This window comes from Leuciscus leuciscus, assembly GCF_965113295.1.
Source record: "Leuciscus leuciscus genome assembly, chromosome: 1".
In the NCBI taxonomy this organism is placed as follows: Eukaryota; Metazoa; Chordata; class Actinopteri; order Cypriniformes; family Leuciscidae; genus Leuciscus; species Leuciscus leuciscus.
This window is the reverse complement of record NC_138725.1, coordinates 39,057,995-39,073,191: the sequence shown is the minus strand read 5'-3', so window position 1 is coordinate 39,073,191 and position 15,197 is coordinate 39,057,995. Positions and strand designations below refer to the sequence as shown.

Genomic DNA, 15,197 nt, shown 5'->3' with positions numbered 1-15,197 from the left:
CATTGAGTCCACAGGTTTCCGAATAAGAAAAAGGACGGTGCAATCTTCCGTGCCAGTGTGCGTTTTGTGCCGGGTAAGAGACGGGACTTCACTTCTGCTTCTGCTTTGAAAAACGCGGTAGTGTGGACCGAATGATTATAATCCCGGCGATATGTGCACACTGTCCCAGCTCCTTCATCGGGTCGCCCGGTGACGGTCCGCCATCAGCATGTGGTTCGGCCGCCAGCGGGAAACATGACGCTCACGGATCCGTCAGAGATCACTTATTGTATCTGTTTTACAAAATGTGCCATGTCTTAATTTAATTCATTAACATATCCTACATAAACTTGTAATGTAATGCATTTATGTGTTTGTTATTAGTCTGCAGCCAACACTATTATTATTATTATAAATATAATATATTATGTTCTATAATTCATTTTCAATCAGTACAAACCGACTTTAATGTTTGTGTTGGCTGTTTCTACATATAAAGTTTTTATACAGTAAGACAGTTGTGATTGTGATCTTTTTTTTTATTCATCGTCACCAAATGGGTCAATTCAAAGCCTTTATAAAGTCCCTCTTCCTCTGGAAACTGTCTCCTAATGGCTGACACACACAACACATGCAGGTAAGGGTCTAAGTACTAGCTTTGCTATTGCCTGATACATGATGATAATAATCTGTACAGTATTGTGATCTGAGCATAGTGTTATACATATCGTCGGCTAACGTGAATACATCTATAAGCTAACACTGTTCTCTCGCCCTGTTCTCCTCACACCACAACTCACCGTTGTTCTGTCTAACCCTGGCCTGTCCTGCTCACTTGGCTTCATATCAGGCTCATAATTATATGATATCATCATATATATCAATTATAAATGAATTATATATATATCATACGAGTAAACATTTAGGCTACAATTCCCTTTCCGAGCTGTCATCCATTGCTTTCCTATTCGCTAGTTGATTTACTTTGACCGCTCTACCTCATGTTACGTCACTTAAGGTTCGGCGGTTTAAGCGATTTTCAAATGCGGAAGTAAAAATTTCTCACAAAAACGACCCCAGAAGCCTAAATAGCGTTTTATAAGTATATGTTTATATTTAAATCTAGTTCCTACATTATTTTTCTATACATTGGCTTACTGGGTACTCTAACCTGCAACATGGGCTTTAAGATCTATAATTCAGGCCCGGGTTCACAAACAGGGCTTAGATTAAACCAGGATTAGATTTTTGATTTTTGTGGTTCCACACACACAAGCACAAATTCTTCCAGCCAGTGTCATTAAACATTTAAAGTTTGTGTAACAAGACTAGAACAAGTACATTAAAAAAAGAATATTTTTTAGTGAACTGCCAGCCTGTATTGATGTATAGCATGCTAAAAAACTGAAACAGAATGTTAATGTATGAGATGAAAGTATAAACCTGTGGCTTACCATGATGGTAGCTGAACAAACTCAGGGCTATGGTATTAGTTTGAGTTGACAAAACCAAACCAATCCAATCAGGCTTTGATGTTAGCCATGGAGCGTTAGTTACAATGTTGATGAACACCGCTTAAAGCCAAAACACTTTTATAGGGCCTAAAACCCAGCCCAGATAGCAACATTGGTTCGGCCCAGATCCGTCCCACATCTGGCACTGGGAATACTGATCTGGCCCACATGCAGCGTGGAATGATGGCACTTGAGTGGACCGCTCCTGTTTGCCAGATCTGGGCCACAAGCAGGCCATAGCAATGCCACATGTCAGCCAAGAGCAAAGAAATAAACCAGAACTGGACCTTGAGCCACAAAGTCTGTGTATATTAAATATGGAGTCATCTCAGCCTTAATAAGCCTGTTAACAAGCAGAATCACTGAAGGAAAGAAGAGAAGAAAAAAAGAGACGAGCAGAAACACAAGAACTACAACTGACTTCAGACACAGTCTCAGATGAAATCAACTGAAGAGAAAAGAAGACATTAAATCTCTCAAGATCTCAGCAGAGGAGGATTAAACAACTCCACAAACAGCATTACCAGCTTCACTTATACAGACAGAAACCCTCTGTTTCCTTGTCTTGTAATGTTTAGAGTTTAGCTATGTGATATGTGGTTGTACGTTTTCATGATAATCCTTGGATTAAAGTCTTCTTTATCGTCTCCGTTGTCTGGTACTTGATTACAGCCACCTATCCGTGACACATAGAGTCAGAACAGCTCAAAATACAACTTAGGCGTGTCAAGTTTTTTTTAGCCTTTGTCCAGTGTGAAACCACACAAAGACCTTCACAAGTTCTCCACTATGATGAGCTCAGCAGTTTAGTTGAGCTGAACGCATCAAGATCACACTTTAGCTGTTAGAAATAAATTTATATAGCGCCTTTTACAATACAGATTGTTTCAAAGCAACTTTACAGTGATAACAGGAAAATAATGCAACAAAGTTTTTTTCAAAATCTACAATTCAAAAATTGGACTATAGAAATTAACAAAACTTTGCCTGGTCTGATGAGTCTTCATTCGACATTCAGATGGTAAGGTCAGAATTTGGAAAACAACATGAAAGCATGAATCCATCGTGCCTTGGGCTGTTACTGGTGGTGTAATGGTGTAGAGGTTATTTTCTTGCCACACTTTTGGCCCCTTAGTACCAATTGAGCATTGTTTAAACACCACAGCCTACACAGCAAAATCCCCAGAGTTAAATTAACTCTGCTCAGAGAACATTTGGTCCCTCTCTACAGAGAGTTAAAATAACTCTGAAACAGAGTTAAAGTTAATGAGATACTTAAGTGATTAATTAAGTGATGATTTGGCATTAATGATGAACACCTGCTGTCAACTGCAGAATCGCTGAAGGAAAGAGAAACAAGAACAGAAAAAAAGAGAAACACAAGAACTACAACTGACTTCAGACACAGTCTTCGATAAAATCAACTGAAGACAAAATAAGGCATTAAATCTCACAAGATCTCAGCAGAGGAGGATTAAACAACTCCACAAACAGCTTTACCAGCTTTACTTATTACTAACCAGACTGACTTTATTTCTGTCATATGTTTACAGAAGTTCTTATTGAGAATTAACAGAGGTTTAGATGTTGACGATTTATTGAAAATGTTTGGTCACCATTATTGTGATGAGTGTTTCCTTTAGTTGGGCAGTTTGACTCTTAACTTATTTTTTTGTGTGTTTGTGGTTTTTGTAACAGCTTGTACCAAAACATGTAATTTGTTGCAAAGAATACCAGAAGCAAAGATGTTCAGGTGATATAGTTTTTAACAACAAAAAGTAGAATGATGCACTTATATCATCACTGTCCAAAAGTGGTCATTTGATGTTAATAGATTATATTCACTAACAATACTCTCTTGCCACAGATTGGACATTTTCAATTTTTTTAAAACATAATGGGAGAATTTTTTTTTTTCCTAAGACACAGACATCAAGAATCAGCATATGAATCTCAACAACGGTGACATGTTTCATGCCGCAATGCATCCTGGGAGCCATGAGTTTTATACTATTGTGGCTCCCAGCATGCATTGCAGCATGAAGCATGTCACCGTTGTTGAGATTAATATGCTGATTCTTGATGTCTTTGTTTAAAAAAAAAAAAAAAATCCTGTAATGTATTTTAAAAATCAAAATTCAGAATGTCCGATCTGTGGCTAGAGAGTATTGTTAGGGAATAAAATCTATTAACATCAAATAATCACTTTTAGACAGTCATGAGATAAGGGCATTTTTTTACTATCTGCTGTTAAAACTATATCACCTGATCATCTTTGTTTTGGGCTTTTTTTGTAACAAATTACATGTTTTGGTAAACACTGTTACAAAAACCACAAACTTGCCAAAAGAGTCAAACTGCCCAACTGAAGGAAACACTCATCACCATAATGGTGATCATACATTTTCAATAAATCGTCAACATCTAAACCTCTGTTAATTCTCAATAAGACCTTCTGTAGACGTCAGACAGAAATAAAGTCAATCTGGTTAGTAATAAGTAAAGCTGGTAATGCTGTTTGTGGAGTTGTTTAATCCTCCACTGCTGAGAACTTGTTGACTGCAGGTGTTCATCATCAATGCCCAATCATCACTTAATTAATCACTTAAGTATCTCATTAACTTTAACTCTGATTCAGAGTTATTTTAACTCTCTGTAGAGAGGGACCAAATGTTCTCTGAACAGAGTTAATTTAACTCTGGGGATTTTGCTGTGATACTTGAGTATTGTTGCTGACCATGTCCATCTCTGTCTATCTTGACGACCACAGTGCCCATGATGGCTACTTCCAGCAGGATAAAACACACGTCACAACATGACATGACAATGAGTCTACTAAACTCAAACGGCCTCCAAAGTCACCAGATCTCAATCCAGTAGAGCAGCTTTGGGATGTGCTGGAACAGGAGATTCGCATCATGGACGAGCAGACGATAAATCTCCAGCAACAGCGTGATGCTATCATGTCAATATGAATCAAAATCTCTGAGGAATGTTTCCAGCACCTTGTTGAATCTATGCCACAAAGGATTAAGGAAACTCTGAAGGCAATTTAGTCCAACCAGGTACTAGCGAGGTAATAAAGTGGGCAGCGGGTGTATTTCATGAGTTGCAACCTGCTTCAGCTCACCCTGTTTCCAGCAGTCCTGGTTCAGTGTGTTTGTGTGTGGTTCAGTGTGTTTGTGTGTGGTTCAGTGTGTTTGATAGGGTTGGAGCTGAACTCTGCAGGACAGTGGGTCCCCAGGAGCAGGACTGAAGACCTCGGTTTAAATGTTTACATGGGTTTTGCAGGAAATTCATGATCTTATTCAACTTTTTAAATATTATTTGTAAAGCCTTTTTTATGAGAGATAGTGATGAAACCAGAATTGACAGGGGAGACGAGTTGGAGGATGGAACCGGGAATTATTTCTTTTATATTTCTTTTTTATTATTATTCAGAATGTCTTCCAACTCTAACTTTCATAGAGTCAGAACTTCTCGAAGTACAACTTAGGCGTTAAAGTTTTTTAGCCTTTGTCCAGTGTGAAACCACACGTAGACCTTCACAAGTGTTGCGTTATGATGAGCTCAACAGTTTAGTTGAGCTGAACGCATCAAGATCACACTGTAGCTGTTAAACACACGCACACGCACACACACACACACACACACACACACACACACACACACACACACACACACACACACACACACACACACACACACACACACACACACACACACACACACACACACACAGCAATATAAAAAGCAAACCACCTCATCAGTTTGTTTGAAGAGTCGTTGTCGTCTGGCTGTGAGTGACTGACTTTTCTGATCTTCTCCTCTCATCATTGAGTTCCTGAAAAAAAAAGAAAAAAAAGAAGAAAACTCAGAATTTAACAAAACCAGGCAACAGTATTTTCTGGTAAGTTTGGGGGTAAAGTACAAGGTCAAGGTCATTGTACAAATATATGCACACTCCCATTGAAGTGATATATATTTAGTATTTGTGAAACTCTGTTGTGTTTCTTGTCGTCTTTCATCATCTGTTCTTCACTAGATCTACTAGATCATCTGAGGGATTTGACTGAATCAAGATGCTGCTGATCATTGAAGCTCTTCTTCTCATTTTAGCTGCTCTAGGACAGGTAAACTTGTGTTCTAGTATGAATATTACAGACATTAATATTGATGATGTGATCATTGTGACTCCTGGTGTTTCTGCAGGATCACAGAGCTGCTGTTGAAGGACAGATATTTTCATTGGACATGGCACTGGATTCTGTTGATGACCAGTATGACGGTTGTAGAGACAACATGACGGAACTGGTGGAGACAGGACTTCTAAAGAAAGAACTCAATAACTCGTCCGATTTTAATGCAGCTTGGAAAAAAGGGCAAGATTCTGCCAAGACCCCAAAAAATGGTTTGACAAGGAATCATTCAATCGCCATTTATGTGTACAGTGATGCTCTTGTATTTAAGTGCTTCAATAATGACACACGTCATGGTAAAAACCAGTACAAACAGAAGACATACAAATGGTATTCACTTTACTTTCTGTTAACAGATGCAATACAGATTCTGAACAAACAAACGAACAAACAAAACAATACAACTTATCGTGGCACTAACGTTGAGTTTCATAAGAACGTTCTGAACAAAGAGATTCGATTTGGCTCATTTACATCCTCCTCTCGTAATCAAACAATAGCACAAGGTTTTGGAAATAAATCTTGTTTTGAAATCAACTCTCGTAAAGGTGCTGATGTAACAGAATATTCTAAGCTTCCTCGTGAGAAAGAGGTGCTGATTCCTCCATATGAGACGTTTAAAGTCACTGCTGTCAAGAAAATAGGCGAGCAGAAAGATCTCTGGTGTGAAACTGTGTTTGTGTTGAATAGCATTGCAGGCCCACCAAGACGTGACCTGAACTGTGCTCTATTCAAGACACCATCCAAGACCCAAAAAAAGTACTTTGTGCTTTGGATATAGATGCACATCAGTTTAGGACAAAACATGATTATAAACATCCCTGTAGTGACACTGGGTTTACTTTGAAAGGCTCAGGAAGTTACCTGAACTGTGCAGTGGAAAAGAAGATGCTTTCTTTAATGTTGTACCACATTATTTTGTTGTGTTCACCAACCTACCAGTTAACCTGTAGATATTGAACATTGTTGTTACTGAACATTGATTGTTTTGTTTTACTGAATCACAGCCTTTGTCTGATTGTACGATTAAGTTAAACTTCAGCAAATTATTGTACCTACGTTTTTTATTGTTATTATTCAGATTCAACTTCTGTCAACTAAATAAATATTTCAAAGCATCTTATTTTTACTCATAATTCTCTTCGATAAACAAAACATTTTGTGATTGCATGTTACTGTGGGAACATAAATCAAAGTGACCAATTGGGAACTTTTCCAACTGGAAAAACTAAGGAAAATTATGTTTCACGGCATTATCCTGTATTGATGAAAAACTTGTGAGGTTGAATCTCTAACACACTATACAAAAACATTTATTGATATTAATTTGTTATTATATTGATTTATTATTATTTTACTATTATTACTTGACCATTCTGAAACACACTCCGAAGCACTGGTTCAAATGAAAAGATTTGTAAATTTAAGTAAAGTTATAACATAAGACCCGATTATTAGGCTACATGTTTATTTTTCCAAAATGTTACAGGCTATTGTTTTGTAATTCAAATATTGTATTAAACACCATATGAAGAGTTCAGATGCAAAAGCCTCTAAGTGCCATCTGAAATTTTCTTCTAGAATGATCATTTTTATCAAGCTTGTATATTTAAGTTCAGTAATTTCACTTAAATGGCAATGAAAATTACCTATTAATTGTCATTTAAGTGAAATTACTGAACTTAAATATACAAGCTTGATAAAAATGATCATTCTAGAAGAAAATTTCAGATGGCACTAAGAGGCTTTTGCATCTGAACTCCTCATATAATTGGTCAAATATTTTTAATACAAAATATTAAAATACATATGCAAACATAAGCTTTTGCCTTTGGCTGATGACTGTCATTTCATGCGTATCAGTTCACAGCACCTGAAATGTTACAATAAAAGTTATTTTAAGTGACCTAATTCACTGGCCTCAGACTGATTTTATATGCATCTCATTTCTTAATTTATATTTATATCTTTTTGCATCATATTACTGAACAATTTTAGTGCTTTCTATCTAACAAACTGTCAGCGATGGCATATTGACTGCTAAATGACCTTCTGAAAGGAATGCAGCTTGCAGGAATATATCAACTCACTTTTCTTTTTTTATGATTTCTTTATATAAAAATATGTAACTGTATGAAATGAAACTTTATTTATTTATTTGTTTGTTTGTGGTTTTCACTGTGCAGAAGAGTGACACTTGTGGTTTTGTTGTGATGACGCCATGACGCTTTATGAAATGAGCAATAGCTGCTAAAACCTGTGAAATGACGAGTCTCTTCTTAAGTGTTCATCCCTTTACATTCAGTCAAAAATAATGTTGCTAGTACGTAGATAAAATGAAACAATTGAAAACTTTGATTAATTCAATTAGTTTAACAAAAATGTCCATTTGTTTAAATTCTAGTCTTCTTATATGAACTTTAATTGTGTGGAAAAGCTTTCCTCAATTGAATAAACCCAATTTAAAACAGTTACTCTGAGGGCCTTATAGAGGACACAAATGTCTGTCAAAAACTGTCATTAAAAAGTTTGAAGCTTGTGAGTACAGACTTAAGTCTGGTCTCATTTTAAAGAAGACCCTTGGCAGAATATTGTTGAATTATTCTTTTTTTATATATAAAAAAATAACACAAAAAAAGTTTAAGTTATGAAAATAACTTACGAATATTATTTTACATAAAATATATATGTTATGAAACATGTTGACCTCTAAAGCTCCTAGAAAAAAAAAATTGTTTGGGCGCAATACCAGATTTTCTCCATTAGATGCCAGCAAATCTCCACTGGTTCACACAGATTTGCAGTAGTTGTTCGCCCTCAAATATTACACACACACACACACACACACACACACACACACACACACACACACACACACACACACACACACACACACACACACAAACATACTTTATAGGCCTAACCTGAGAAATTGGCACCATCTAGTAAATAATAGTAAAACATTTAATGAAAGAATGAAAGCTTTTTAATAAAGATTGGATTATTTTGTAGTCAGATGCCCCTAGGATTAAAATTGGGTTTCAATGGGGACATTTCTGTCCTTAAGAACCTGAAAGGAACTACTTTGTGTACCTAGTGTAACATTTATTTAATAAAGGAAATTGGGGTGAAATAGATTTTTCTAATAAAATACAAACTAATGCAGTTGGCATTAAAAATGATCAAAAAACAAAAAACAAAACTGATGAGGGCTACATGTGGGCTGTATGACTCATCTTAAGCAGAGAGAAACTCAGAGTTTGTCCTGCATGAAACCACAGGTCTTCTTCACAAGGGTCGCATTATCAGATGAGATGAACGGAGACAGCAGGAAGAAGATGAGAAGATTTGTTCTTCTTTCCTTCAACTAAGGGCAGAAGTTGATATATCAACTATTATGATTGAAAATATTCCTGAGCATGTCCTGGATTGTGTTTTCCCTGTCCGTTTGTTCATTTTATTATCAAGGTAAATAAAGCCAGTGAATGTGCCTCATGCGTCCCTCCTGTATCTTCACCTGATACAATGATGTAGGGCTGTTTTCGACTAAGGATTTTCATAGTCGAATCTGATTCGTTAGATTTTGCCGTAGTCGACTGATAGTCGAACCTTTTTTTTTTTTTTTAGATAGCAGCTACATTTTTTTCATTTCAAACAAAAGAGCTAAAAAAAAAAACTAAAAGAAAAACATGGTGTGTAACAAATACCTTTTATTCATTTAAAGCCAGATGAACAAAACATATCACACATATATCAAACATCAGAAAAGTTCACATAAAATAGGAACAAATTGGCTTCAAAAACAACAACGTGCCAAAACATGCCTTTATCTCTCACTTAGGAACCTATTTCATGGCTTTTAATTCACAGTTCACACTCGGGAATCGGGATAAAATAAATAAATAAAATTAAACTTGGCGCAACAGCCTGGCACTAGTCCAAAATGTCATAAACATTTTTCTAAATACAATAAGCCTGCCTGAATAAATAAAAACAATTACACAACAACGAAAATAAACATAGGCCTAATATAAGTCATAATCGAATGGGCTTCAGAAAGTGCACATGCAGCAAAAAAAAAAAAAAGAAAAAGGAAAGGATGTCTTCGTTGCTGAGACGCTTCGCGCGCAGCCTTCAGCTTAAGTTCACATTGTCCCAAAAGAAAAAGAAAAAAAATCACTTCTTCACATATGAAAAGTGTTCTACTGCACCTGTGGTTGTCTGATTCTTCTGAAGTTGTGTGCAAGGAAAACCAGCTTGTTCACGTTGGTCGGGAAAAGGGCGCTCCTTGATTTATTGGCAATGAAACCCGCCTTTGAAAAAAATCCTCTCTGATGGCGTGGAAGTGGAGGGGATGCTGTGAAATCTCTTAGCAACTCTTGACAACTTTGGATATCTATCCTCGTTTTTCTTCCACCATTCCAGGGGGCCTCCGTTGCATTTAGTGAAGTCCTTCAAATAGACCTTCATCTCGCTCGTCTCATCCTGTTCCTCCTCATCTTCATCATTGGCCAGCAGCATAGCCATTACAGCGTCCTGTTTTGGGGCAGTAGGCCCAGGATCCACCGTGTCACTTTCCTCCTGGCAAGACCTGTCAGTTAGACTTTCAGCTAGTTCTGCCACCACTGAATATGCCTCATCTCTTTGGTCATCGGAGAGAAAGGAGAGCTTCTTGAAGCGCGGGTCAAGCACCGCCGCACTGATGTAAACACTTATTTCCAGTCCTGGCCCTTTAAGCTCCCATCGCCTGTCCATCTCCTCGGACAGCGTAGTCTTGATGATCTTTGTGGTTCGACTGTCGTCCTCATGCACCACCAAATGTCTTTTTTTAATATTCATAAGCATGGGGACAGTGGCAGACAGGGATGCATTCTTTTCTTGGGACAAAAGCTCTGTCAGAGGGATCATCGGTTTAAGAACAGCGATAATGTCCTCTGCTGTGCGCCACTGTGATGTGGATAGCTCCAGGTCACGATCGGACCGTTTGCTCACACTCTCATCTGTGAGCACGGCTGAAACTGGCCCCTTCTGTTCTATCAAGCGATCGAGCATCAAATAAACAGAGTTCCAACGGGTAACAACATCCTGCACCAGTTTATGCTGGGGCACATTCTGTTGTTTCTGTTGATCTTGTAGTGCTGTGGTGGCCTTTGCGCTTTTTTTAAAATGAGAAACCAAGCGCCTTGCTGCAGCAACGGTGCGGCAAATGGGGTCCTGCTTTAGAGCGCTGTTTATGCAGAGTTGTAATGTGTGGCCCGCGCAGCGCACTCCTTCATCAACTGGTTGGTGCACGCAACCATGTTTGCTGCGTTATCATGAACCACAGAAACGATCTTGCTACTTGGAATTTCCCACTCACAAATGATCTCCGTCAGTTCTCGTGCAATGTGATCAGCTGTGTGACTGTCCTCCATTTTTTTTTGTTTCTAAAACGAAACTCTCCAGTCGCCAGTCTCCGGTGATGAAATGTGACGTGACTGTGAGATAAGCCTCCATCTGAAGTGAGGTCCAGATATCAGTTGTGAAACTGACAGCTTCACAGTCCTGTATAGCCATGTAAATGTCTGACCGTATCGATAGATATTTTGTGTGCACGACATCCATCACTGTAGCTCTTGTAGGGACGGTGTAGCCTGGCTCAAGTGTGCGCAAGAGTTCTTTAAATCCCTCACCCTCAACAATGCGCACAGGCCTCATATCAAGTGCCACAAACTCCGCAATCTTTTCAGTAATTTCCTTTTTTCTCTTCTCTGAAAGTGGTGGTCTCAAATCAAATTTTTTTTGCGTTAATCTCGGGGCCGCCGCTGATGCAGACGTGCTGCCTGAGCTGTCGTCATGACACTGCGGGTGTAACTGTCAGAAAAATCATAATAATAATATAGGGTTTATGTCTGTATTGACAAAAGAGTGGTAGAACTGTTTGTTTGGTTTTTGTTTGTAAAGTTAACAAGCCTTACCCGTTTCAAATGATACGCCATGTTGTCGTCGTGTGATATGAAAGAAGCTGCTGACACAACTTGCACTTAACTTTCTTTGGGTCATCTTTAACCTACTCGAAATACTCCCACACTTTTGATGATTTTTTAGAAGCCATTGTGAGCCAATAAATCCGTAAATGCTAACAAATGCGGTCCGGACGTTACAGGCCTGTAGTGTGCTCCTGCTCATTGGTTACATAACACTTCCCTACTATTCGACTATGAGGTTCATAGTCGAATCAGACCTCTCCGAATCGAATCGTCGAATCCTCGACTATTAGAAGTCAGCCCTACAATGATGACAATAAAGTACTTTAAATTGAGAAAAAAATGAAGTACGGAGAAAAGTCATGCAGCTCACCTTACTGTCTGCACGCATAATACATTTTTTAGCCGTTATTTCATTAATGATAATTGTTGGGCAGCATGTGCTGCTATGGCTTTCACAGGTTTTTTGTTTGTTTTTTACAGTGTATTTTAAAGGTGTTGTGTGTGATTTTTAGTGGCATTGTGGTGAGGTTACGAATTGCAACCAACAAAAGTTAGTCTGCGTCTCTTTTTCTGTTTCCTTCAGTGATTCTGCTTGTTAACAGGCTTATTAAGGCTGAGATGACTCCATATTTAATATACACAGACTTTGTGGCTCAGGTAAGGTCCAGTTCTGGTTTATTTCTTTGCTCTTGGCTGACATGTGGCATTGCTATGGCCTGCTTGTGGCCCAGATCTGGCAAACAGGAGTGGGCCACCCAAGGGCCGTCATTCCACGCTGCATGTGGGCCAGATACGCATTCCATCTGGGCCAAAACAATGTTGCTATCTGGGCTGGGTTTTAGGCCCTATAAAAGTGTTTTGGCTTTAAGTGGTGTTCATCAACATTGTAACTAACGCTCCATGGCTAACATCAAAGCCTGATTGGATTGGTTTGGTTTTGTCAACTCAAACTAATACCATAGCCCTGAGTTTGATCAACTCATGGTGCAAGCCACAGGTTTATACTTTCATCTCATACATTAACATTCTGTTTCAGTTTTTTAGCATGCTATACATCAATACAGGCTAGTATTTTACTTAAAAAATATTCTTTGTTTTAATGTACTTGTTCTAGTCTTGTTACTTAAACTTTAACTGTTTAATGACACTGACTGGAAGAATTTGTGCTTGTGTGTGTGAAACCACAAACACTCCAGGCCTTCAGAGGTGTTGCACTTTCAGATGAGCTGAACACTTTCATACAGCCAAACATGAGCTGGCTGCATCAACATCACACTTCAGCTATATATAGATTCCTCACAGCAAATACCTGAGAATTAATATTTGCTTCATTGTAACACATTTGAATTTCGATAAGGATGTTCTGAACATATGCCTTTTGTCTGCTATTTCTATTGTCTGTTTCACCACTCAACCTCTTAGAGCATAGGTTTTTAAACGTTTGATACCAATGAACCTTGAATATGCTAAACCCCTTGTGATCGACCTAATAATCTTTCCCCCGGTTTCATAGACAAGCTAGTTTAAGCTAGTTCCAGACTAAAATGCATGTTTGAGCCGTATTAACCAAAAGCAACTTGCACAGGCATATCTTAAAATATGTCACTGTCATTGTATTGTCTCAAGATTCACACTAGTAAGTTATTTGTTGTTGTTGTTGTCTAAGGCATCTTTATAAAAGCTACTTAAATGTCCTAACTGAACTAAGGTCTAATCCTGGTTCAATCTAAGCCCTGTTTGTGAACCCGGGCCTGAATTATAGATCTTAACCCCTGATGAAGACGTAGAGATTTCTGCATAAAAAACATGGAAAGCAACAGGAGAAAAAAAATGGAGATGATGAACATACAGCAGACTTTGACCCCATTTGACTGCAGACAGAGGATTCATTGACTCCTTCCTCATCCGCAAAGCATAAAGTATTATAGTATTGTTGCTGACCATGTCCATCTCTTGACGATCACAGTGCCCATCTTCTGATGGCTACTTCCAGCAGGATAACACAAACGTCACAAAGCTCAATCACCTCAGACTGGTTTCTTGAACATGAGTTTACTAAACTCAAACGGCCTCCAAAGTCACCAGATCTCAATCCAGTAGAGCAGCTTTGGGATGTGCTGGAACAGGAGATTCACATCATGGATAAGCAGACAATAAATCTGCAGCAACATCGTGATGCTATCATGTCAATATGAATCAAAATCTCTGAGGAATGTTTCCAGCACCTTGTTGAATCTATGCCACAAAGAATTAAAGAAGTTCTGAAGGCAGAAAGGGGTCCAACCTGGTACTAGCAAGGTAATAAAGTGGCCAGCGGGTGTATTTCATGAGTTGCAACCTCCTTCAGCTCACCCTGTTTCCAGCAGTCCTGGTTCAGTGTGTTTGTGTGTGGTTCAGTGTGTTTGATAGGGTTGGAGCTGAACTCTGCAGGACAGTGGGTCCCCAGTAGCAGGACTGGAGAACTCGGTTTCAAGTGTTTACATGGGTTTTGCAGGAAATTCATGATCTTATACAACTTTTTAAATATTATTTGTAAAGCCTTTTTTATGAGATAGAGACAGTGGAGATGAAACCGGAATTGATAGGGGAGACGAGTTGGAGGATGGAACCGGGAATTATTTCTTTTATATTTCTTTTTTATTATTATTCAGAATGTCTTCCAACTCTAACTTTCATAGAGTCCGAACTTCTCGAAGTACAACTTAGCCTTTGTCCAGTGTGAAACCACACGTAGACCTTCACAAGTGTTGCGTTATGATGAGCTCAACAGTTTAGTTGAGCTAAATGCATCAAGATCACACCTCAGCTATTACTTCTCATAAAAGACACACGCACACACACACACACACACACACACACACACACACACATTATAAGCAATATAAAAAGCAACTTCAACCACTTCATCTGTTTGTTTAAAGAGTCGTTGTCGTCTGGCTGTGAGTGACTTTTCTGAACTTCTCCTTTTGTCATTGAGTTCCTGAAAAACAACAAAAAGAAAACTCAGAATTTGACAAAACAGTATTTTCAGGTAAGTTCGGGGGTAAAGTACAAGGTCAAGGTATATATATATAAATTCAGTATTTGTGAAAGGTTGTGGTGCTTCTGGATGTCTTTCAGCACCTGTTCTTCACTAGATCATCTGAGGGATTTGACTGAATCAAGATGCTGCTGATCATTGAAGCTCTTCTCATTTTAGCTGCTCTAGGACAGGTAAGCTTGTGTTCTAGTATGAATATCGCCCGTTTCACACATACTCCGTTTGCAGTGCATATGCGGTGCGTATTTTTTTCCGTACCCATGTTAACAGGTTAGAGCTTTCACACAGCACACGGATGCGGTCCGTCGATCCGTTCCAGTTGCGGTGCATATACAGCAGTGCAGCAATCGTTTCCGCACGAGTCTATTTTTGCTGTGCTGACAGCGCATGTTTCATGGTCAAAATGAACACAGATTGACCTGAAATGTAGTAATTTCACCATAAAGGCATTTAATTGAATAAAATGTAGTAATCTCTCCATAAATGTATTTAATTA

The 15,197-nt window shown here is 38.4% G+C and overlaps 2 protein-coding genes across 3 annotated transcripts in view; both read left to right on the top strand.

The window, feature by feature from the left end:
• LOC309507668 (NAD(P)(+)--arginine ADP-ribosyltransferase 2-like) overlaps positions 1-15,197 on the top strand; it is a 246,493-nt gene that overhangs the window by 81,332 nt on the left and 149,964 nt on the right. Inside the window, exons 2-3 of the mRNA XM_082182011.1 lie at positions 5,539-5,626; positions 5,706-6,323. Coding sequence (XP_082038137.1) covers positions 5,576-5,626; positions 5,706-6,323 — 669 coding nt within the window. The 5' untranslated portion in view covers positions 5,539-5,575. The remainder of the gene's footprint in view (positions 1-5,538; positions 5,627-5,705; positions 6,324-15,197) is intronic.
• Positions 1-15,197, top strand: part of LOC309507776 (T-cell ecto-ADP-ribosyltransferase 2-like) — a 169,009-nt gene that overhangs the window by 22,858 nt on the left and 130,954 nt on the right. The window contains exon 2 of one of the 2 annotated variants that reach the window (XM_082182159.1): positions 14,782-14,874. The exons of the other annotated variant lie outside the window; for it this stretch is intronic. Coding sequence (XP_082038285.1) covers positions 14,827-14,874 — 48 coding nt within the window. The 5' untranslated portion in view covers positions 14,782-14,826. The remainder of the gene's footprint in view (positions 1-14,781; positions 14,875-15,197) is intronic. 2 annotated transcript variants of the gene reach the window in all.